Source organism: Silene latifolia, chromosome 7, assembly GCF_048544455.1.
Source record: "Silene latifolia isolate original U9 population chromosome 7, ASM4854445v1, whole genome shotgun sequence".
Lineage (NCBI taxonomy): Eukaryota > Viridiplantae > Streptophyta > Magnoliopsida > Caryophyllales > Caryophyllaceae > Silene > Silene latifolia.
Genome location: NC_133532.1, coordinates 8,633,290 through 8,656,436, shown reverse-complemented (window position 1 = coordinate 8,656,436; position 23,147 = coordinate 8,633,290). Strand labels below are relative to the sequence as shown.

The following is a 23,147-nucleotide window of genomic DNA, read 5'->3' as shown; positions in this document are numbered from 1 at the left end:
GACCAATATAATGATTTATAATTTTTTTTTTTTGGCAGCTGTAAATAGATAGAAACCTACAAGCCCAATTCAGCTCTAGTTAGGTTATGGGCAACCTTATTAAGACGACGTGGTAAAAAACTAAAAAAAGACAATGGAACGAAGTAAATCAGCTTTCGATATCCTGCCGCAGTTAAATAAGGAATAATGTCGCCATGTTTGAACATCAAGTTACATCGTATCATTGTAAAACCGTCATATACAAGACTTTCCATGTGCATATATTTAATTCTACGTTACCGTAAAATGTTTCCTATAAGTGTTCTTAAATAGTGCCTCATTTTTTTTTAAACTACTAGTATCCACTATTAAATGTATTATTACAAATAAAATCGATAATAATTTAAAAATGTTAATACATTAATAACCGGATGGCCGGACTGCCTTTTGCTTTGTGTAATTTGTGTTGTGTATCTTTCGAGAAAACAAGCTATAGTACAACCTTTCAGATTAAAATCAGATGGGATTTAGTTCATTTGGGGTAGGGGTTTTGTGGGGTGCGATTACTTGGGGACAGTCCTGCTTGGGGACAGTAGTTGCAAAATGTTAGATAAGGGCATTACTATATAATCACTCCGTCTTGGTCATTTGTTTACCTTTGATTTTGGCACAAAGATAAAGGAATGAGAAAATGACCAATATTTGAATGATTGTGAACCAAATTGAGTGTGCAGGATTAAAGTGCTCATCAAACGCAATATCAAAATAGAAATATAAACAACTAATTGAGACACGACTCTAAAATAAAAAAAAAAGGTAAATAAATAATCGGAACGGAGGGAATATTAAATATAATGAGAGTTATTCAGTACTTACTTTTAGAGCTGGAGAATTAGTAGCGTCGATCACGAGTTGGGTTGGTCACCAACTCACCATAACCTGAGACTGGACCGCGTGAGGGAGCGGGCTGGGCAGAACCGGTCCGTGCTACCTCAAGCTTGGCAGCTTTGCTATCTATTTGTTTTTCGTGGGCCAAGTGGATTGAGCCCTGAAAACTCAAACCCGAACTCGACCAAATATTTGTTTTTATCCCTTCAATCGGCAAAAAAAGAAACCCATTTTGTCGATACAACTGCTTAAAAAATAAGCCAATATTTCTTTAACACAACTCTCCTATAGAACCTGAGACCGGCCAGATCACCCTAACCCGAGACCGAACCACGTGAAGGAGCAGGCCGGGCCGGTCTGTGCTACCTCAAGCTTGGCAGCTTTGCTTTGTTTTTTATCCTCGTGGGCCAAGAGGGTTGGGCCCTCACAGTTGAAGCCCGAACTGGGCCAAAGATAATCGTCAAAAAAAAAAAAAACTCATTTTTTTTAACACAACCCTCCTATAGAACTGTTTTGTGGCATGAGAGTCACCCAATAAAACAAAAGCCCAAACAGTCCTTAATATATCAAGCTCTTTATTTTATTTTGATAACTTTGTATTTTATAATGAAAACTAATATATTTAAATATGTAAATTATCAATTTAAAATATTAAATTATTAAAATAAAAAGGTCATTTTGTTGGGCCTAATGGTTTTAGACTTTTAGGCTAGTCTTACCTAAAAATGAATTTCACACAATAAGAGATTTGTTTTTATTGGACTACAAAGTCCAGCCCATAGCTTCGATAGCAAGCAGAGCTGCATTCCACTTTCTTAACTAGTCCAACAACTTTGTTTGTCCCAAGTAGACCCGGCAAATCTGACCCGACTCGAATAACTCGATTCGATAAGGCCGACTTGAAACCCGAAAGTGGTCCGAACTTGTTTGACGCGAAAGTGAAGCGAAACCCAACCCGACCTTACCTGACCTGGCCCAGACCCAACCCGAAAAGACCCGGCCCATAACTGACCTGATCCAAAATGACGTGAAACGACAAATACTAAGTCATATTAATGTTATATACATCAAAATAAAATTTCATTAGTTACAACCAGTTCTAATAAACATACAACTGACCAAAAATAAAGTGTTTTAACCATTTACCCGAAAGCGACCCGACCCAATATGACCCATACCCGAAAGTGATCCTACCCAAAGTAACTCGATAACAGGTCACCTGAAATTGACCCAAAACCCAAAAAAACCCGACCTGACTTGACCTGATTCGAAATATACAACTGGCCCGAAATAACCCGATGGAAACCGATCCAACCATACCCGACCCGATTGACCCATTAACCACCGCTACTCCAAGTCCTAAGGCTTGAAAAATTAAAGATCCAAGTGGGCAAAAAAAAATGAATTTTGACTTCATAGTATTAGTTTTATGTAAACTATTTTACACTCAATTCTAAATCAAGAATTAAAACAACACTACCTCTTTTGTAAGTCCTGACTTGTCCCGTTTTTTTTTTTTTTTTAAGGGAGCCATAGACCACAAGGATAAATGCGATGATAACGAGACCAAAAGCAAAAATATAAATATCATCTATCATAATTTTACCTGCTAAACAAATTAATGTATCTTTTGAGTACCTTAGCATGATGTAGAACAATTTTTCATAAAATTAAAGTTGCATTTATGGGACACGAAAGAGTGTAGATTAGGATACGAGAAATTCGAACCCAATTAATCAGCACAAGTTCTTGTTTAATACGCCATATCAATCTTAAATAAGACCATTGTAAATAATTAAACAGGACAAAACGCAAAATGTTTTAAACATGACAAAAGTTGTATCTCATCGAACAACATTTAACCTGTTTTATACTTAACAACATTTAACCTGTTTTATACTTAAAACCGTATAATTGTCCTAAGAAAAACTAATAAATTAGCATCTTTAGAGGTGAGGAAATGATCCAACTAGGTTAGGTGATACAAGTAGAAAATCTTAATGACCAATTGATGATTGACACAAGAATCAACATGATTACTAACAATTAGAGATAAGATTTTAGTCTTTTGATAAAGGTTAAGCATCATAACAAAAGACGATAAGCTAATCTGTCTTTTCAAAGCTAATAAACACCTTATATAATCAAACACATATCCATGTTACTACTCCATACAATCAACTTTAGTGATAGAAATTAAAATGCTTAATTAATTGAGTTGTTGTTGATGAATTGATTTTTTGCATGAATTTGTCAATCTGTTGACACGTTAACATCCTTTTGCTTATTCTTTTGGGACAACTTCCTTTTAATTTTCATTATGTTTCTTGTTTATGTTGGACCTTGTGCTAACACAATTTGAAAAGTGATTTAAAGAATCTTAATTATTTTTTATGGGTTTGGAAGGTAAGATTTTTATTTTGAGATATCTTTTTCATGACTAATCTTGATTAAAAAGAACTAGCTTGCTCTATGATTAATTAAGTATTTAATTTGTATGCCTTTGCTTTGTGAAGCATTCCATTCTATGCCTCCTCTTAAGAATACTATGAGTTCGACCTCAATTCATGGATTATACAACCAGTTGTACGGTGTAGAATCTGAGTTTTGTGATAAAGTATCCGAGCTTTATGTTAAAGAATATGAGCTTTATTAGAAAGTATTGAGCTCATCCATTTACACATTAAAAACATGAACTTTGAATTAGCTCAGAAAGAATACATATAAGCTCGGATTCTTATACCTTGGTTGTACAATGCTTATGATACAACTGGATATATAATCCTATTTGTGGTTCGACCTCGTTTTTTTGGATCAAAATTGTCGAACTATACTGAATTGATCTAATCTTAAACAATAACATTTAATGACTTAAACTAGACAGGATTTAATGGTCCTAGACTGAACTTGTAAGAAGTGAAATAATGCCCAAAAAAACAAAGAATAAATCTTATTTCAAACCATTTTGCACTCGATTAGTATAAAATTTCATTAACAATAGATATGCTTCACAAATTTACTATTTAGTCATGTTTTTAGGTAAATGTAAGATGAATTTACAAAATTTAAAGCAAAATTGACTTACTCAAAATAATTTATCAGTGCTGAGAGTTTACTACCATCCTTTGTAATAGTATTATTAAACTAATTTACATGTTAGTATTACAAAAAAAAATTAAGTTATATCCCTACTATAATTTATTTATTATATTATTAGAAAAAAAAATATTTTACGGGTATTTGATTAAATTAACCGATGATTTTAAATTAATACTTAAACAAAATTAATGCACACATATATTTGTGATTAATATAATGTAATGATGTGATCACTATATTTAAATTATTTACATCATAACTAATACTTGCACATGTAAAAATTTTCTCAGTTTCACAATAATTTAGTTCTAGACCACTATACAATTTGAAGTAGAAAAAAAATTGTATTATTACAAGTAATAAAACGGGAAAATATGTTTTTTTTTTTTTTTTCAAATGTGCTTACTATGTCGCGGGTAAGAATTGAATCTGAACTTTCATGGTTGGGGTAAGACTTAAGAGAGCTCGTACCACTTAAACTCTTACCCAAATTTGTGCACTTACTAACAAAACATGTACTTCGTATCAATGAGGGTCACTCCAGGTCACAACGAAAAATAAAACTAGTACAAAAAAACATAAAAATATTCAGAAATAAAGTAATATCTCAATAATTTAATGAGCTATCGTTTCTCACAAGTTTTTGTGTTAATAAAATTATACAATAAGTAAATGATTTATCTGTTGTCACTACATGAATAACACGCATTACCGTCGGTCCGATATAAGTGCTTATTCCTTGATATAACTCCGTTCGTCGGCCAGGTACATACATTCTCCACAAGTTACATCAAATTTATACCATTATTGACATGTAATTGACTAGCTAGTATAACTATTTATCATACACTTTGTGCTATACTTAATTTTCAGTAAATATCGTCCAAGGTATTCAATCAATTCCTCAACTTTTAAGAAACAAAGAAACTATGAATTAACAATTGTGTTGAAAGGGCATAAAACGTCACCTTCTGATTATGATAAATCTCAAAGATGATGATGTTGAGGTGACGTGAGTACTCTCAAATAATACGAGGTAACCTAACTAGACTTTTCAAAGGGTACTTAGGCCCCTCAAAATAAAATTGTAAAATCACAAAAAGAATTCCACGTATACCAATTGAAATTTAACAAATATTGTCCAATAATACTCTCGCGAATTTTCTTAGGTATATCTGGTGACGGAATAAAGTTCTGCAAATTATAGTTAGGAGGCAAAATTAACAAAGCATAAAATTAATGCAAAACGGTGAATTAGATAAAAATCCAAACATATCATTTTCTTTATTATCTATCATAGCACCAGTGAGGACAAGCATCCATGCTAATTCTCTTAGCCTCTTTTAGTTTCGCCACTTGATCAAGTGATACCACCAATGATATTTTCAAAAGATGAGGGGTACCCAGCAGGAAAACCCAAAATATTATCTATTCTAAATTTCTTGAGTTTACAATGAAGAAATTGAAATTCCTGTTTTTTTTTTCTAGTTCACCGTTTTGCATTACTGTTTCGCTTTATTAATTCGCCTCCTAACTAAGTTTCGTTAGAGCTTTATTATGTTACCAGATATACTTTAGAAATTTCCGTGAATGCGTTATTAGACAATACTCCCTCCTATTCTTAATAACCTTTCCCTTTCATGGAGGACACGGAAATTAAGGGAGGAGAGTATTATACGGTAAAGTATTGTAGTGGGGTAGGAGATTGGAGAGAGGAAAGGTATTGTGTCATTAAAATAAGTATTGTTGTGGGGTAAGGTGATTAAAATAAGTATTGTTGTGGGGTAAGGTGATTAAAATAAGATAAAGTATGAGTATTGTGGGGTGGGTGATTAAAATAAGTATAAAAGTTTGCCAAATAAGAAAATAGGCAGAGTATTGTGAATAGACGAAAAAAGAAATATGAAGAGTTATTTAGAATAAGAGGGAGTATTTGTTAAATTTCTATAGGTCTACGTGAAATTCTTTTTGTGATTTTTTGCTTTTAATTATAACAAAAATACATTTTTTTTAGTTTACCTCATTACTTTACCAGCTTGCACTTAAATTTTTCACCTGAAAATACAAATAAAACTAATTTCTCTATCACTTTGATCCCGATTTGTTTATTCCTAAAAAATATAATCTATTCTAAAATTCTCGAGTTTACGATGACGTGATAAATCGAGTATTCTCCCGAATATCTTGTTTCCATTCTCTTTCCCCACTACTAATTTTCTAATTGGACAAGAGATTGACATAAGATAGGGGGTAAGTTACTAGTGGGCCCAATGCAAACTGTGGATTAACATTCAAAAAGCCAAAAAAGCCCAACTGATTGGGTTAGTTGGGCCCACAGTTAAGGGGCACGACGAGACCTTATTTATGGCGTTGATATGCCGACGCGTGTTTTGTGGTCCACGATTATATTGGGCCCGTTTGTGGGGCCCAATTGATAATGACCCAAGTCCAACGATTCCTTCACTTCGTCAATTTCTTAGATAATTGGGAATTTCGTGACTATTTAAGCGTGGCTCTATATATACCCACCACTCTATAAAGTTTTTATATTATTTAATACACAGTGACCTACTTTATCCTATACGTACAAAAAATAATTTCATATCTAGGAGCGGAATCAAGATTTAAAAGCCCGATTAAGTCTTGTTAGAAAAGGTTTTGACAAAATAAAATTAAAGTGATTTGTTTTTATGTGTAAATGGATCCACAGAGATAATATGTTGTTGACGGGATTTGAACACAAATCATGAGTATCACCTCTCATAACTTTACTGATTAAACTAGCTGATATCTGTAACTTGAAGCAGCTTAGAAGAACAAATGTAAGCTAGCTTAGTAATAGCATAACCAAGATTACATCTGTAAGTGGATGCAGCTTAGTAAAACAAATGTTAGCTAGCTTAGCAGTAGCATAACCAGGATTACATCTGTAACTGGAAGCAGCTTAGAAGAACAAATGTCAGCTACCTAGCAGTAACATCAATTCATGGATTATACAACCAGTTGTATATGTTGTACGGTGTAGAATCTGAGCTTTGTAATAAAGTATACGAGCTTTATGTTAAAGAATATGAGCTTTGTTAGAAAGTATTCAGTTCATCCATTTACACATTAAAAACATGAACTTTAAAATAGCTCGAAAAGAATACATATAAGCTCGGATTCTTATATCTTGATTGTACCATGCTTATGGTACAACTGTATGTATAATCCTATTTGTCCAGTAACATAACCAAGATTTGTAATTAGAGTAAGCTGTTGCGTGTAGCGTGTTATAAGAAACCTAAATTTTATTTGTAATGATAACAAACAAAATAATAGCTAGAGAAATAAAATAGTTATTATTGTTTAATTTTAGACTGTTATACAGTAGTACTCCGTATATATTTTTTTTGAGGAAAAAAAAATATATTATTATACAATAGTATATTTACGGTTCATTTGTATGATAAATACATTATTTATTTTAATAGTGTGTGATAATTCTTTGTAATCGTCCATTTTATATCTCTTGATGCTATGCCAAGAACTCCTTGTTTTGGAATGTGAATTGTAAATTTAATTTTCATGAATTTTGATGTCGATAATTTTCAACTACTTACATGGATACGTATGTCGCTTTTTCCTTGATAATATATCAAAAATATTGAATATTTTGTGTTTTTGGATATGTTAATAGCTTGAATTTGTAAACTGTGATCTAAAAATCAAACATAAAGATAATTGTGTATTTGTGTTATAAAATGATAAATTAGTTATATAATTTTTCTAACTCACATTCTCAGGGTTTGAATTTAGATAACGAGTATTATTGCTCAAGACTTTACCAACTAAGATAATTAATATGTACCGTATTTAAGAGTTGTACACAAAATCTAAATGCAAATTATAATAAAATGTACGGACAAATCTTAAAAGTATCGAAATTCTTTAGCTCAGAAGTTTTAAGTGATAAATGTGGGTTTAGTACAACAGTTTAATAATACAGGCGCCGCCGAATTGGTTGCCATTTTGGAGCTAAGGCAGTTAGCCACATTTTGATAGTGAGCTTCAACTTCATTTATGTTTGCATTTTCATATACATCATCGCAAATAAATGGAGCTTTCAAACCTTTGGATATGTTGTTACTTATCTACAATAAATATATTAACCGCGATAAAATTTAAAGTTAGAAGGATCAATATTAATAATGTAATTATATGTCTGTGCAAATTTGAAATTAGTGATCAAAATTCATATAAGTCGTACGTACTTGTATAATGTGCATGTATACGAACAAAATCAAAATATAACACTTAGGTTTGATTCAGTTTTATTAAGTTTACACATAGTTTCGATTTATTTTTATCAATGTTATTACTCAAATTCAAGGAATTATATAGATCCAAATTAGTATTCGCAAGTAGATTTCTAGCTAGAGTCTGATATTATACTTTAAATTGTCTATATCCTCATTATTTGAGCCTAAAACAAAAAACAAATAAAAAATACATTTGGACCAAAATGGGAAATGATAATTTTAAAAGATAATACGCGTGTATCACTCGTTTTATGGTACTAATAATCTTATCTTTATTAATTCAGAAGACAATACTCAATCCAGGGCGTGCCACGTCATTAATTCAGCTTTTTTTTGGAAATACATGTTATGGTGGGACCCGTTAGTGTGCAATGTATTTATTTCTTCAGAATTTCGGCTATACAAACATGCGATAAATTCCGTCTTAGAACAAATACTATGAAATAATCCTATGAAATAATTTTATACATTCCGCATAAATGAATTTAATGGCATATAAGCGGAATGAATTACAAATCGGAATAAATGAAACTAATTACAAATAAATAAATTACATAATTTTAAAAATAATAATAACAATAATAATAATAATAATAATAAAATTACATAATTACGAGAAGGAATTACATTTAATTACGGGATTGAATTACATATAATGCGAATAAATTACATGCATAATTTTTAAAAACTAGATAGTACGATATGTTTTTTAAAAAAAAAATATCCTTTGTTATTTTCTCTTAAACTGCATGTGAACAAGTATTTGTAGCAAGTTTAAATATTAATTATGTAGATCGCTGATTTAGACCAACTAGATAAGTACAATAGAAATGTAAAAAAAAAATACATCCAAAAACATTAATACCGGCCCAAATATATACCCGTGAAATTTTGCACGAGTTTAAAACTAGTAAATCAGTTTAAATCAGTTTATATAGCAAAAAACATAAATAAACAATACAATATATTTTGAGTGAAGCTATAATCACCTGAATATAGTCTTATCCCGGTTTAGCTGAAAAACACGTTGGAATTGGAAGTGAGTGACAATATAATATCAAAGGATAAAACACTTGTGTCACTAGCTCATTTTATACACTATAAATCAATCGATTTATCTAACCGAAAATAGAAATGAGTGACAATATATTTCGAGTGACGTTATAATCACCCAAGATATAGTCCCGGCCTGATTTAGAAGAAAAAGACGTTGGAATGGGAAGTGACTCAAGAATCATGATTGGTGAAACCGTGAAACACTGAAAAACCAATAGTAAAAGCACTGATCATATAAACCTACCCTTTATGGAAAGAAGTATATGAACAGTAGTGTGCAGTTATTAATTCCTTTTGTTTAAGAGACCAGATTAGATGAGTGTCAGACTTACCTCTAATATCGAGTTGTACTATAAAATTAAACTTCAATCGCCATTCGCCTGTACGTCTCATTCATCTTATTGTACAACTGTTGAAATCAATAATAAAAATCACTTTTAATTTGCTAATGACACTGAATATTAAAGTCTTGATAATAACTAATCTGTAATTAGTGTGTACTCGTTTAGTGTAATTCACGGCTTTTTCTACATCCTTACAATTTAATACTGAATATTCCCCTCGCCCGGTCATTTGTTTGTCTATAATATTCACGACTCAAGAATCATTTTTTGGTCTTTCTATTTTAAAAATGTTTTTGTTGAACAATTAAATCATTCACACTCAATTTGCTCTACTTGTCATCTAATAATTATTGCTTATGTTCTCTTTCCTTGGTCTTTAAACCGGGGAAGTGGCAAATAAGCCCCAAACGTTTGCCCATATGTGCATTTTAGCCCCATCTCTTTCTTTAAGTGCAAATTCACCCCATTAGTTATCATTTATGTGCAATTAAGCCTAACACAATATTTTCATATCAATTTATAGCCGGAGAAGAGTGACATGGCATCGGAAATATGACTAGGATCAAGTGAATTGGCTTAGGTAAGATAATTAAAAAAAAAAAAAACTTAATTACCCATGTCAGTTATCACTACCTATTGTCGTATATTTCAATTTTACATCATTTTACATGTCTATCTAATCCAAGTCACTCCCTCCCAATTTCCCAACTCCCTCTCTCTGCCAAATTCTTAACAAATTAATGATCTCTCTCCATTTGCACCTCAATTTTTCTTCAGTCTACAAACAAATTCCCATAAGTCCATCCCAATCTGGTAATTGAAAGTTTGCCCCAAGTACCAAAGGAAATTCCAAAACAAAATTGGGGAAAAGCTAAGTTGAGTTTTTTTTAGTAGTTATTTATCACAAGAAAATTACCTTTTGACTTGTGGGTAAACATAGCTGCTAGAAAGGAATTATTCTGGAATTGAGCTACTGATGAAATGAAATAATGATAAGTGTAGAGTAGATAAACGGGCGCAAGAATGGATGGAAATACCTAGATTGTTGTAAAGAAAATAAACGACTTTGCCAGCTTACAATATAAAAATCATAATTTTTTTTAAATTAGTTAACCTAGTCCTAATCATATTTCCGGCGCCATGTCAATTTTCTCCGGCGAGAAATTGACATGAAAATCGTGTGTTGGGTTTAATTGCACATAAATGATAACTAATGGGGTGAATTTGCACTTAAAGAATAAAGAGATGGGGCTAAAATGCACATATGGGCAAACGTTTGGGGCTTATTTGCTACTTCCCCGGTCTTTAAACCAAAGGCAAACAAATGACCAGGACGGAGGGAGTATGAGAGCATCTCCAATGGTTACCTAAAAGGACTTGCTTGCAAATAAAAAAGATTTCAAGCTACTTGTTTAACCATTGGAGCACTCCTCATCAACTAGCTTAAATTGAGCTAGTAGCTCCATGGAGCTAGTAGCTCAAATGGTCCTACAAGAAGAATGTAACCAATAGAAAAATAGTGGGTGTGTTAAGTGGGTCAAATTAAGCTACTAATAAATTAGCTTAACCATTGGAGCAAATTGTAGCTTCAAATTGTTGTAGCTTAAAAAATTGATGTGGCAAAGGTAAGCTAGTAGCAACTAGCTTACCATTAGAGATGCTCTGATATTCTTGAATTGGTGGACAAAAACAATGTTTTTTTCAGCTTAATTTTGCTCTTGTTCAGCTCATTTCAGTTCAACTCTTCTCATTTCAGCTCTATTCTTCTCGGCTAATTACAATTCAGTTTAACTTTATTCAACTCACACCAGTTCAATTAAGCTCAATTAATTCAGTTCAGCTACATTCAGTAAAAAAACAAGGTCTAACAGTGGAGCAAGGGGTTAGCAGGCCTTGGCCCTGCGGGCATATGAAGTTTTTAGTTGAAATTTTCGCATTTTTAGGTTATACCTTATACTATTACTCATTCGCCCCTAGCTCTGCTAGTGTGAACAAAACACAACTTTTTATTTGTTTATGTTAAGTGTCTTTCAGCCCTAAATTTGATTTTTCAGCATAAAGCAATTGGTAATTATTCTTTTTAACGAGTTAAAAAGCTCGAAAGTTTTCACTTTCAAAAAAATTTGAAGTGAATTAGTTGAAGGAAAATCATATGAAAAATCCCTCAAAAATGTTCACTTTCATAGGCTTTTGGTTTTCTTGTTTTTAGTGGGACTATTTTATTTGGTAGTGTCAAGATAGAATAATTGATATCAACGTCGGTTTGTTGTATCTTATTAATTATAAGTTGCTACAATATTGCAACTTTAAGACATTCGAACATGTTTGCAAAGAAAGATGCAAACATGCGACGATGGATAATATGCTCTTGTTAAATGAAGTTGAATGTATCAATATTTTTTGGATATGATTGATTTCACTAGAAAGAAGTTTGTTGTACATCAAATCATGAATTGATGAAACATTGCAACCTTAACATGTTCTCAATTTCTAATATGCTGATGATCTGAGGAGAGATGCATGCAAACATCTTGTTATTATTAAACCTAAATAAGAAATTCATGAACATAAATTTGACTTCCGAACTATTTGATGAAGTTAAAAGGGCGATTTTGACGCTGGTGACGGGATTTAAACTCATGTCGTGATTACTGCCTTTTATGACTTTACTAACTAATGCTAGGTGACATCGGCTAAATTAACCAATATATAGGAGTCTAGCTGTAACACCCACACCCCTATCCAAATCTTGGATCGAGAGCAGTTAATCATGGTAACTCGTCGGTTTCCTTGACCACATATCAATACATGACCTTTCGAACGCATTTTTGGCCTCACTCATGCGCATACTGAGAACTTCCTAGGAAGTCACCCATCATAAAACATCTCCACAGCAAGCACGCTTAACTGTGTAGTTCTTATCACGAGCTTCAAAAAAAAGTGTACTTTCTTGATATGAATAGTACTTTCAATCTCTTTAAACAATAGTATTATTTAAGCTTATCAGTACATCTTTCCAATTAACGTGGGGTGTAACACTAGCTAGTTTAGACTCTCACATAGGATGCCTGCTAATCTCATCTAAACTCAACCAAATATACATGTCACGACAAGTTAGGACCCAATTATCCTGACCCAATCCCGACCACCGCCACTAACAGAAACGAACTAGGAGCCCATAGTTTTCTTTTTCAATTTTTTTTTTTTTTTTTTTTTTTTTTTTTTTTTTTTGGTATAAATCTATGAGCCCATAGACCAGAGTAGTACTAATATATAGGTAGAATGTAGCTAGCTAAAACTCTAGAAACAATAATGCAAATGACACAGAAAATGTAGTACATACAAATCAAAAAATGTACTATACAAAGGTAGTATTAGCACTAAAAGTTTTTGTTCAATGGTGGTTGGTTCTTTCTCAATTGGTACACTATTACCCCACCTTTCTAATCTTCTCAATCATTCCCTTTTATCTCTTCACTTGTTCAATATACTAACACACCAACACCACATATAATAAATAATTATTTATTAATTTTTTTTAAAGAGAAAAGACAAGAAGATATTTAGACTTTAATGGACATGGGACCCACTTTTCCCCTACTTTCTTCTTTTTTTTAATTTTTTTTCTTTGTTTTTATCATCAACGAAAGGGTTTTATGTGGAAGTCGACGTTTCCTCGTTTTTCAGCTCTCTACTTCTTTCATTGTCCCCACTTTTTTAGTGTTTTGCTTTCTTATCTTTCTTATTTTTTTTAATTTTTTTTTTGATTAATTGTTACCTTCCAATAGTTAAAAGTATATGTCCTTACATGTTCATTCTTGTGTAAACGTGCTTGCATCAAATGATTTGATGAATAGTATGTAGAAGTACTTCATATGATTATCTATATAATCTAATAAAAATTCTACTAAATCGGATAAAACCTGTCAGGTCTCTAATGGTATGCACTAAGATATTAAGGCATGTTATTTTGGACTTTATTTCAATTCTTACAAGTTCAGTTCAGTACAAGACAAAGTTCACACCAGTTCAGTTCAGTTCAGGCTCATTAAGTTCAATTCAAATGAGTTTAGTTTTAGTCCAGGTAATTTCAGTCGAAAAGAACATGACTTAAATGGTGAATTCTCTTCAACATCCCAAGGACATGGAGCTTAAGTATAAACTCATTGTTCCCTTAATTAAAGAGATATATTTTGTGAATATTTCAATTATTAGTTAGTTTGTACCCTTAGGCTATGTTTGGTAAAACTAACTGAAAAGGTAACTAAAACTTGAAAAGGTAGCTGAAAACTAAAAAGCTAACTGAAACTTGGAAAGTTAACTGATAAGGTAGTTGAAAATTAGGAGCTGATAAGGTAACTGATTATATAAAAAAAATGTTTCGCAAACTAACTAAAAAGGTAACTGATTTTGGTGAAATAACGTAAAATGATATGATAAATATTTAATAGTATAGATTGAAGGGGTAAAAAATTAAAATAAAAGCACATCAAATACCTGAAATCTCAAATGCTACTTCAGATAGCATTTCATTTCAGATAGCTTATTTGATAAAATAAACTTCTTGAATTGCCAAACACTTACAAAGAAAATCACGAAATTTTGGTCAAATAAATTTAGTTTGACCAAATCGGGACCAAATCAGTGACCAAATGATTGCAAACAAAGTCTTAGTAATTAGTACAAGTAGTAAAATTAGGGATGACAATGGGTCGGATTGGATCGGATTTTGCAAGATCCAAACCCGATCCACTTACTTATTGGATCACAGATCCATATCCATACCCGATCCATATCCAAAATTTTAAAATCCATATCCAATCCACTATACTTTTTTCAAACTCATACCCGCTCCAAATCCATATCCGATCCACCATATAATCCAAAACCCAATTCAAAACTTGATTTGACTTCATAAAAAATTAATTTTATATAAGAAAATTAAAATTTCAAGTTTAATAAAACCTAAATATTCAAAAATATTCGATTGGATCAGGTTCGGGTATGAATGGATCGGGTTTGGATTTGGTTTGGGTTTTCCAATAGTGGATATGGATATGGGTTTTAAATAGTGGATCAGGGATGGGTTTTAAAGGGTGGGTTTGGATCGAATTTTTTCCTTCAGTTCGATTCGGGTTCGGTTCGGTTTGGGCCATAATTGTCATACCTAAGTAAAATCTTATAACTTGTAAAAAATAAATAAATTAAATCTTATACCATACCATGTCAAATCAACAAGACTCTTAGAATAATAAAATATTTCAACATAATAAGCTTATCTACCTAAATTAATGGTTTTAACAATTTTTACATAATGTGATAATGTGATGGTACTCTCAAAAGTATATAAACTATTCGAATAGAGATTGACTCTCTCTTTCAATGAATATAAACTTTACACTACTTTTAATTTTGTTGGCACTTTTAAATATTCTATCTAAAGATCTTATCTCTTTTCTACCTATTTATTTATTTATTTATTACGCTTTTCTTTCGTAATCTATCCTAAATCTTCCATAAAATTGTAAATCTTTCCTACATCTTGTTAAACTCGTCAATTTTTGGGGAAACAGACAAGGTACAATGTGATTTTGGATATCTCAATAACAATTGAAAATAGAATGGCCTTAAAACATATAGAATCAATCCATATCGAAATTTCCCATGACCTTTTCAGAAAGGAAATTAAAAGGAGAATAGCATCAATAGATGGTACAATCTATCGATAGCATGTGAGAGGGTGATATGAATTTCGATATTACTCATGATGTCTTATTAATAAAGGTTTTATCATGTGCCCTAGGGTAGGGGCACATGTTAGAAAAACCCTATTAATAATTGCCGTTTTATAAAAAGATAATAATAGAGTGTCACCGGATAAACTGATGTATGATCCATCAGTTAATGGACCATATATATGTTTTTTTCTAGTGTAAAGGTAGTTATAACTTACAAGGGCAAATATGTTACCAAGGGGCACTGAACCAGATCGTGAGTAGTACATCACTTTTATGACGTTATCAGCTAAGCTAGCGAACATTTGCATGGATTGTACATGTTATATGTGGGAGAGACTAGACTTGCAAAATTGACCAGGTCCAGAACACTTGACCCGCAACTTGAAGTAAGAACTCGAGCTTGGCCCGCAATTTGAACGATCCAATGTGACTTGACCTGAATTTTTATTATGCGTAAATAACTTGATAATAATATCCGAAAATGACTGAACAAAAAATTACTGATAGACCTGATTTCAGTGGCGGAGCAAAAATTTGGAGTCGGCGGGGCAAAAAATTTCAACGGGGGCGAACGAGTAGTAACATAGGATACCTTGAAAATTTTAACTAAAACTTCAAAATTTTCCAATGTTAACAGAGGCTGCCCCCCCGGCCTAACTTAATCTAACCAGAATCTTGCAAATCCAAAAATGACCCAACCCAAAGAAACACAAAGCACACCCAATATAATCGATCCGTTTACAAGATTTATAAAAAAATGATACCAAACTCAGTATCACCCGATTAATAAGAATATTTATAGTAGTTGGGCCACAACCATCACCTTAAGGTTTTGGTTGAGATGGTTCATCTATCACAGATCGAACTAGTGTGGACAGAAGGTCACAAGTTCAATCCCGCAAGAACCTCAAAACCCCTCAAAAACTCTCGAAGTGGAAACCCAACACACGGTACGGGGGAGCCGGTGCACAACTAACCACTCTTCAAGCCCAACGGGCATTTGAGTAAGAGAGCGTAATAAGAATATTTATAATAATTGGACCTCAACCATCACCTTAAAATTTTGGTTGAGATGATTCATCTATCACCGATAACGTCTTCTTATTCTCCTATACATTGTGAAAACAATAAAAATTTTATTGAAAAAAGAAGATAGAAAGGAGGCAATAAATGAAAAGGCGGCTTTCTCTGTCAAAAACCACCAATTCATCAATTAATAAGTGAGTGAAATCAACAAAAACAAGATCCTCCATACATACAAGTCACCTTCTTGTCAGAAAAACTCATACTCACATCCCTCTCTCTCTATCTTATTCTCTCATATAGTTTAGTATTTTTCCCCAAATCAGTTGGAGAAATTGCAGATATGAATTTCTGACACCATCATCAGATCCTTCCATTTTCCCCCTCTATATATATATACACATGTGAGTCCACTATCCACCTTTCCTCTTCTTTTCTTTCTTCCTTTATTTTTCATTTTATATATATTCTCAATTTTTCATCTCACTATATATTTTTAAAATTCCCATTTTTATGCTTACCTTGATTATTAGTATAAATTTATACAAATGTTAACTTTTCAATAATACTAGTATAGTAGTGTCACTATATGATGATAGATTGGTAATCATATGGTGGTACCGATTATGATCAGTGGCGGAACCAGGGATTGGTAATGACAGTTGTCACTTAATCAATCAATGAAAAGTTTAAGACTATTAGTTAAAATTTTCGATATTTTCTAGCTTGTTCATCCTATGATAAATAATTTTCTATATTTTTTAGTTAAAATTATATTCACTTCCATAACTTCAAATCCTGGTTTCGTTACTATCGACTTTGTAAACAAATTAAATCTCCATGTATCTTCTCATGTATGTTTTCTCTGCTCAAATTTTTCAGGGTGCATCAGTTAGAAGCCAAGATAAAGATAAGAGGCCTACATGGGATTTCATTGGCTTATTATTAAATCATATATTATACAAACAAACACATAAATCACCATTTTATTTTATAACAATTGAAATTTATCAAGATCTTTAGATTTTATTTTAACAAAAACAAAAAAGTGAAATAAAGAAATAATAATTTATATAATGGCAACATACTTTCACGGAGGTGCAGAAATGCAAGCAGCAACCGGAGGAGGAGGAGGAGATAATCTTCAAACACTCTACTTGATGAACCCTAATTATGCCACGTCATCGGGTTACTATGAAGGTCATCATCAGCTCCTCCTCAACTCTACTGTAACACCCAACACCCTCAACATGCCACATCAGCCTCCACATCATCAGCCACATCAGCAATTGGTCGGAATTCCGCTATCTGGGCCTCACCACTCTAGTGATCCTGCCCGGTTATCGCAGTTTAATAATAGTAACAGTAATAGTAATAGTAACAGTAATAACAGCCAGATCCCAGCTGGCATGCATGGGCTGGCTTTGCAAAGGGCCCACTACAACATATGGAGCCCAACATCCGGATCGAGCCAGGGTCAGCCCGGCCCGATCCATGACTTGTCAGGTCAAGCCGGGTTCAGGAGCCCGGGTCAAGGGGGTTTGTCTTTGAGCTTGTCCCCAGGTGAGCGGGGCCACCATAGGCCGGCTATCGGTGGGGAAGACGTGAGGATGTCGGTGACCGTAGCTAGTGGGCCCGGGTCGGGTAATGGTGTGATAATGGGGTCCAAGTACTTGAGAGCTACCCAAGAATTGCTTGAGGAAGTGGTGAATGTTGGGGGTATACTTGGTGATAATGGGGAATCTAGTGGGGTCCACAAGCTTAATAAGTCGAAAGGCGCCATTAAAGATAATGATGATGACATGGCTGGTGTCGAGCATGGCGGCGATGGTGAGAGTAGTAAGAAGGGGGCTGAGTTAAGTACGGCTCAAAGACAAGAACTACAAATGAAGAAGGCAAAGTTACTCAACATGTTAGATGAGGTATATTATTATTCACCAGTTTTGTGTAAAATCGTCTTATATAACTAAATATTCGAATAACAATTACTGTGTTTGATGACGATAATTTCACCCAAAATCAAATCAACTATCCATCATTAAAAAGTTTATTTAATTACCCGAGTCGTAAATTAATTTAGTAATAACATGGATTATATAATTGAATTTAATATGTACTTTCATGGATTATAAAATCAATCTTTAGATATGAATCCAATTTTTTTTTTTTTTTTAATTTCCACACACTAAATTGACTATTTCTACCATGCAAGGACAACTCTGCTTTTTTGTGCATCAATAAATATTCCAACTTCTAACTGTTATTTCTGACTCTTGAATCTTCAATTATTACTCCAATCATGAACTTGATATCAATAAAAAATGGACTGTTCTTAACACCAACCGGTTTTATTTTTGTACTTTGTCATATTTTGCACGTATGTATAAAATACCATGTACGTACTCTTAATTACGTCACTCGTCTTTTATACATATATATACATACACTAATATTATATGCGTACTTTAACGTATATATACTATTATAATAAAAACATTTTTCAATATCGACTGGATTATTATTTGTACTTTGTCATACTTTGCACGTATGTATAATATTTAAACGTATGTATATTATTATGAAAGCATTTTTCACTATCGACTGGATCATTATTATGAAATCGGAATTAATTTTCTCGAATTACGTTTTTTTAAAGGTTACTAATATTATATGCATATTTAAACGTATATATACTATTATGAAAGCATTTTCCACTATCGACTGGATCATTATTATGAAGTCGGGATTAATTTTCTCGAATTACGTTTTTTATTCTTATATGCGTACTTCAATAAATTTATACTTTAATAAAAGCATTTTTCACTATCGACTGGATCATTATTATAGTCTATATTAATTTTTTCGAATTACGTTTTTTCATTATCGACTGGATCATTATTATGAAGTCGAAATTAATTTTCTCAAATTACGTGTTTTTTTAAAGGTAGAGCAAAGATACAGGCAATACCATACACAAATGCAAGTAATAGCATCATCATTTGAGCAAGCAGCAGGAATAGGGTCATCAAAAACATACACATCTTTAGCATTGAAGACGATTTCGAAACAATTTAGATGCTTAAAAGATGCAATAACAAGTCAAATAAAAGCGACGAGCAAGAGTTTAGGAGAAGATGATAATAATGGTGGAGTTAAGCTTGAAGGTGGAGCTGGTTCGAGGTTGAGATTCGTCGATCAGCAGTTAAGACAGCAACGTGCATTGCAGCAATTAGGGATGATGCATCAACATAATGCATGGCGTCCTCAACGTGGTTTACCTGAACGTGCTGTCTCTGTTCTTCGTGCTTGGCTCTTTGAGCATTTCCTTCACCCGTATGATCTTTTTTCCGTTCTATATATTCAAATACAATCTTCATTTCATATTAGAATATTAATTAAAGGGTCGTTGTTGGGTTTGTGTGAGACGGTCTGATATGATTAGAAACAGTAATAACATAAGATGATTTGAACGATGTATGCATGATACACATAGATGTGTCATGCATGCACGCGCGTTATATATTATTACCATGATCTGAGTTTGAAACTTGTCAGAATTAATCAAAATAATTGTTACGTGGTGAACTGATATATATTATACGGGTTGTTGTTGGATTTCTGTGAAACGGTCCGATATGATTAGAAATTTTAATAACATAAGATGATTTGAACGGTGCATGCATGATAGACATAGATGTGTCCTGCATGCACGCGCGTTATATATTATTACTATGACATGAGTTCGAAACTTGTCAGAATTAAATAAAATAATTGTTATGTGGTGAATTGACATATATTATACGGGTCGTTGTTGGATTTCTGTGAGACGGTCTGATATGAATAGAACTATGCATGCATGATACATACAAATGTTTCATGCATGCACACTTTATACATTATAACTATACATTATAACTATAACTTGAGTTCGAAATTTGTCATGATTAAATAATTGTGCTTTGTTTGCGTACTTAAATGAATGTTATATGGTAAATTGACATATATTAACTGGTACTTTTACCGGATTAGGTATCCAAAGGACTCGGATAAGCACATGCTTGCTAAGCAGACGGGTCTAACAAGGAGCCAGGTAAATTATTCTTACAAGAAGTTACAATAATCACCTTGATTATTATAATACTTTCCCCTGTTCTATTGAATTGTTTACGTTTTTCAAAATATATGAGAGAAATTTTGTAAAATGTAACCAATTTAATGGAACAAAAGAAGTATAATAGATTACGCATTGTACTAAATAAATACTCGTATGCATTATGCATCCGAGTATTGAATTGAATTGAATTGAATTGTTTGCTAATTAGTAATTAATAAAGCTATTATTATTGAATTGTTTACGTTTTATTATTATTGTAAACAATTTAACTGATATTATTATTGAATTGTTTACGTTTTTCATCAATGGTGTTCATGCATGTCTTAAATAAATACTCGTATGCATTATGCATGCACGTTAAACTGATTGAATTGTTTGCTAATTAGTAATTAATAAAGCTATAAAATTAGCTTAAATAAACCACTAGGTACATTGATCACAAATACTATCCTACAACCAGTTGTATAATACTCCCTCCACTTTTTTTTGTTCACCCCATTTCTTTTTACACGTAAATTAAGAAAAACTATTAAAGAATGAAAAAAGTAATAAAAGAGTTGTAAGTGGGGTGAAAAGAATGATTAAAGAATGAAAAAGTAATAAAAAATATGTTAGTGGGGTGAAAAGAATGATTAAAGAATGAAAAAGGTAGTCCAAATAAGGAAAGAAGAGAAATGGGGTGAAAATAGATAATTTGCCAAAAAGGGGAAATGGGGTGAAAATAGGAAAGTGGAGGGAGTAGCATTTTACAACCGCCTCAAAGTTGTTGATCTCTTACACAAAGTTGTTGAGCTATTTTACAACTTATTGAGTTATTTTGCATAGTTATTGAGCTTAATAATTATTCTGTTAAGCTCAATAACTATGTACCATAGTTCGATAATTTTGTTAATAGAGCTCGACAACTTTGTAACAACGTTCAGTTAAATTAAATAAGTTATATATACAACCAGTTGTATTATACATTAACTGCAATTTGATTGCTTATTCAAACCTATATTGATAATCTTGGAATTTAATTTAATTTTCGAACTAATTAATTTTCGTAAAAATCATAGGTGTCGAATTGGTTTATCAACGCTCGTGTACGCTTATGGAAGCCAATGGTGGAGGAAATGTACGTGGAAGAGATGAAGTCTCATGAGCAAAACGGTGGCACCTCCGAGGAAAACACCAACACCACCACGACAACCACCAACAATAATGGTGGCATTGGTAGTTCATCGTCAAAAAATGAACATAACCAAGACCATTATTCCACCACTACCAAAACAACCATGATTCCGCAACAACATGAACAACAACCACCACCAGAAGAAGATAATAATAATAATGGCGGGTTTAGCATGATCCAAACCCATCAAAATGATCATAACCACCACCAAACCACCAACGACATGATCTCGACCTTGTCGCAATCCCAAGGGTTTACTCTAATTGGTTCATCCTCAGACATGGAGTCCTTAATGGCGCGAAATAGCCAAAAGAAACAAAGAAGCAACTCCGATATAAATAATTCTCCAAGTAGCATTTTGTCGATGGATATGGAAATGAAGCCAATTGATCATACAAGGCATCATTCTTCGATGATTAGTTCAGGTGGAGTCGGGTTCAATCCTTACATTGTCAATGACATTGGAAGGTTTAACCCGGAACAACTCAACCCGGGTTACCATGGGAATGGGGTTTCATTAACCCTAGGTCTTCCTCATGGTGATAATCTTTCAATGTCGGACAATCATCAGCAAAACTTTTTTCCTAATCAAGGTATGGAGTTAGGAAGACGGCTTGATATTGGACCGGGTGAGGCCGATTTTTGTGGGATTAGTATGGGACAAACTTCACATCCAACAAGTAATGAATATGAGAGTATTGACATTCAAAGTCGTAAGAGGTTTGCTGCTCAAATCTTGCATGATTTCGTCGCTTAGTTTCTCTCATTTGAAATTTGTCTGAGGATTCTACAGGTCTGCTGCGGAGGACTCAACAGAAACTAAACGATGATTAATCATTGTTGTCGAATTGAAAACTCATAACCACATTATGAAAAAACAAAAGAAAGGGAAAATTAAGAATTTGAGAAGGGGTATTGGGTATAGGGTTAATTTATACTTAGGGTTATGAATTAATACTATTGGTAAATGGTAAATGATTAATAGTTCTTTTTTCTTAATTTTGTTTCCTTTTGATTATATTTGATGAATGGAAGTAGATAGGATGATAAGATGAAGGCATATATTATGCAATTGTTGGGGTAGAAGATGTCATATATATAGGCATTGTAAGGTAGCTATTTCAAAAATGAACATGATCAATTTGTGTATATATATATTTATATATACTATGGTTTGTAAAATAGTTATATTTTGGGAATTTGGATCCGTTGGAAATGTATATCATACATGTATATTATGACTATATGCGTATCAGATTGTAATCACTATTGCATAAGAAGTTTTCGATAGTGTTGCTCAAGGGCAGAAAGCTAGAAATGTTAATCGTACTCCTTACGCTTTGTACGTAGTATGTATTGTTACTCTGCATGGATGCATACTGCAGTATACGTAAAATTTGGAATTTTTTGGTTTATTGGTGTTGATTAGCA

The 23,147-nt window shown here is 32.7% G+C and overlaps 1 protein-coding gene across 2 annotated transcripts; it reads left to right on the top strand.

Moving 5' to 3' along the window:
- The first annotated feature begins 16,546 nt into the window (after nucleotides 1-16,546).
- Nucleotides 16,547-22,960, top strand: LOC141591621 (BEL1-like homeodomain protein 1). 2 transcript variants are annotated; one of them, XM_074412012.1, is made up of 5 exons: nucleotides 16,547-16,832; nucleotides 17,311-18,350; nucleotides 19,373-19,761; nucleotides 20,458-20,518; nucleotides 21,601-22,960. In XM_074412012.1, the coding sequence occupies exons 2-5, from the start codon at nucleotides 17,505-17,507 to the stop codon at nucleotides 22,471-22,473; spliced, it is 2,169 nt and encodes a 722-aa protein (XP_074268113.1). In that variant the 5' UTR covers nucleotides 16,547-16,832; nucleotides 17,311-17,504; the 3' UTR covers nucleotides 22,474-22,960. The 2 variants fall into 2 exon arrangements, with proteins under 2 accessions (XP_074268113.1, XP_074268114.1); XM_074412013.1 differs by lacking the exon at nucleotides 16,547-16,832 and adding an exon at nucleotides 16,844-17,080.
- Nucleotides 22,961-23,147: the final 187 nt, after the last annotated feature.

Bases quoted from the DNA above. Each gene is read 5' to 3' on its own strand.
- LOC141591621 (XM_074412012.1), top strand. From the start codon at position 17,505: ATGGCAACATACTTTCACGGAGGTGCAGAAATGCAAGCAGCAACCGGA. The intron at 18,351-19,372 runs GTATATTATTAT...GTTTTTTTAAAG, and splicing joins TACTCAACATGTTAGATGAG to GTAGAGCAAAGATACAGGCA. The intron at 19,762-20,457 runs GTATGATCTTTT...TTACCGGATTAG, and splicing joins TTTGAGCATTTCCTTCACCC to GTATCCAAAGGACTCGGATA.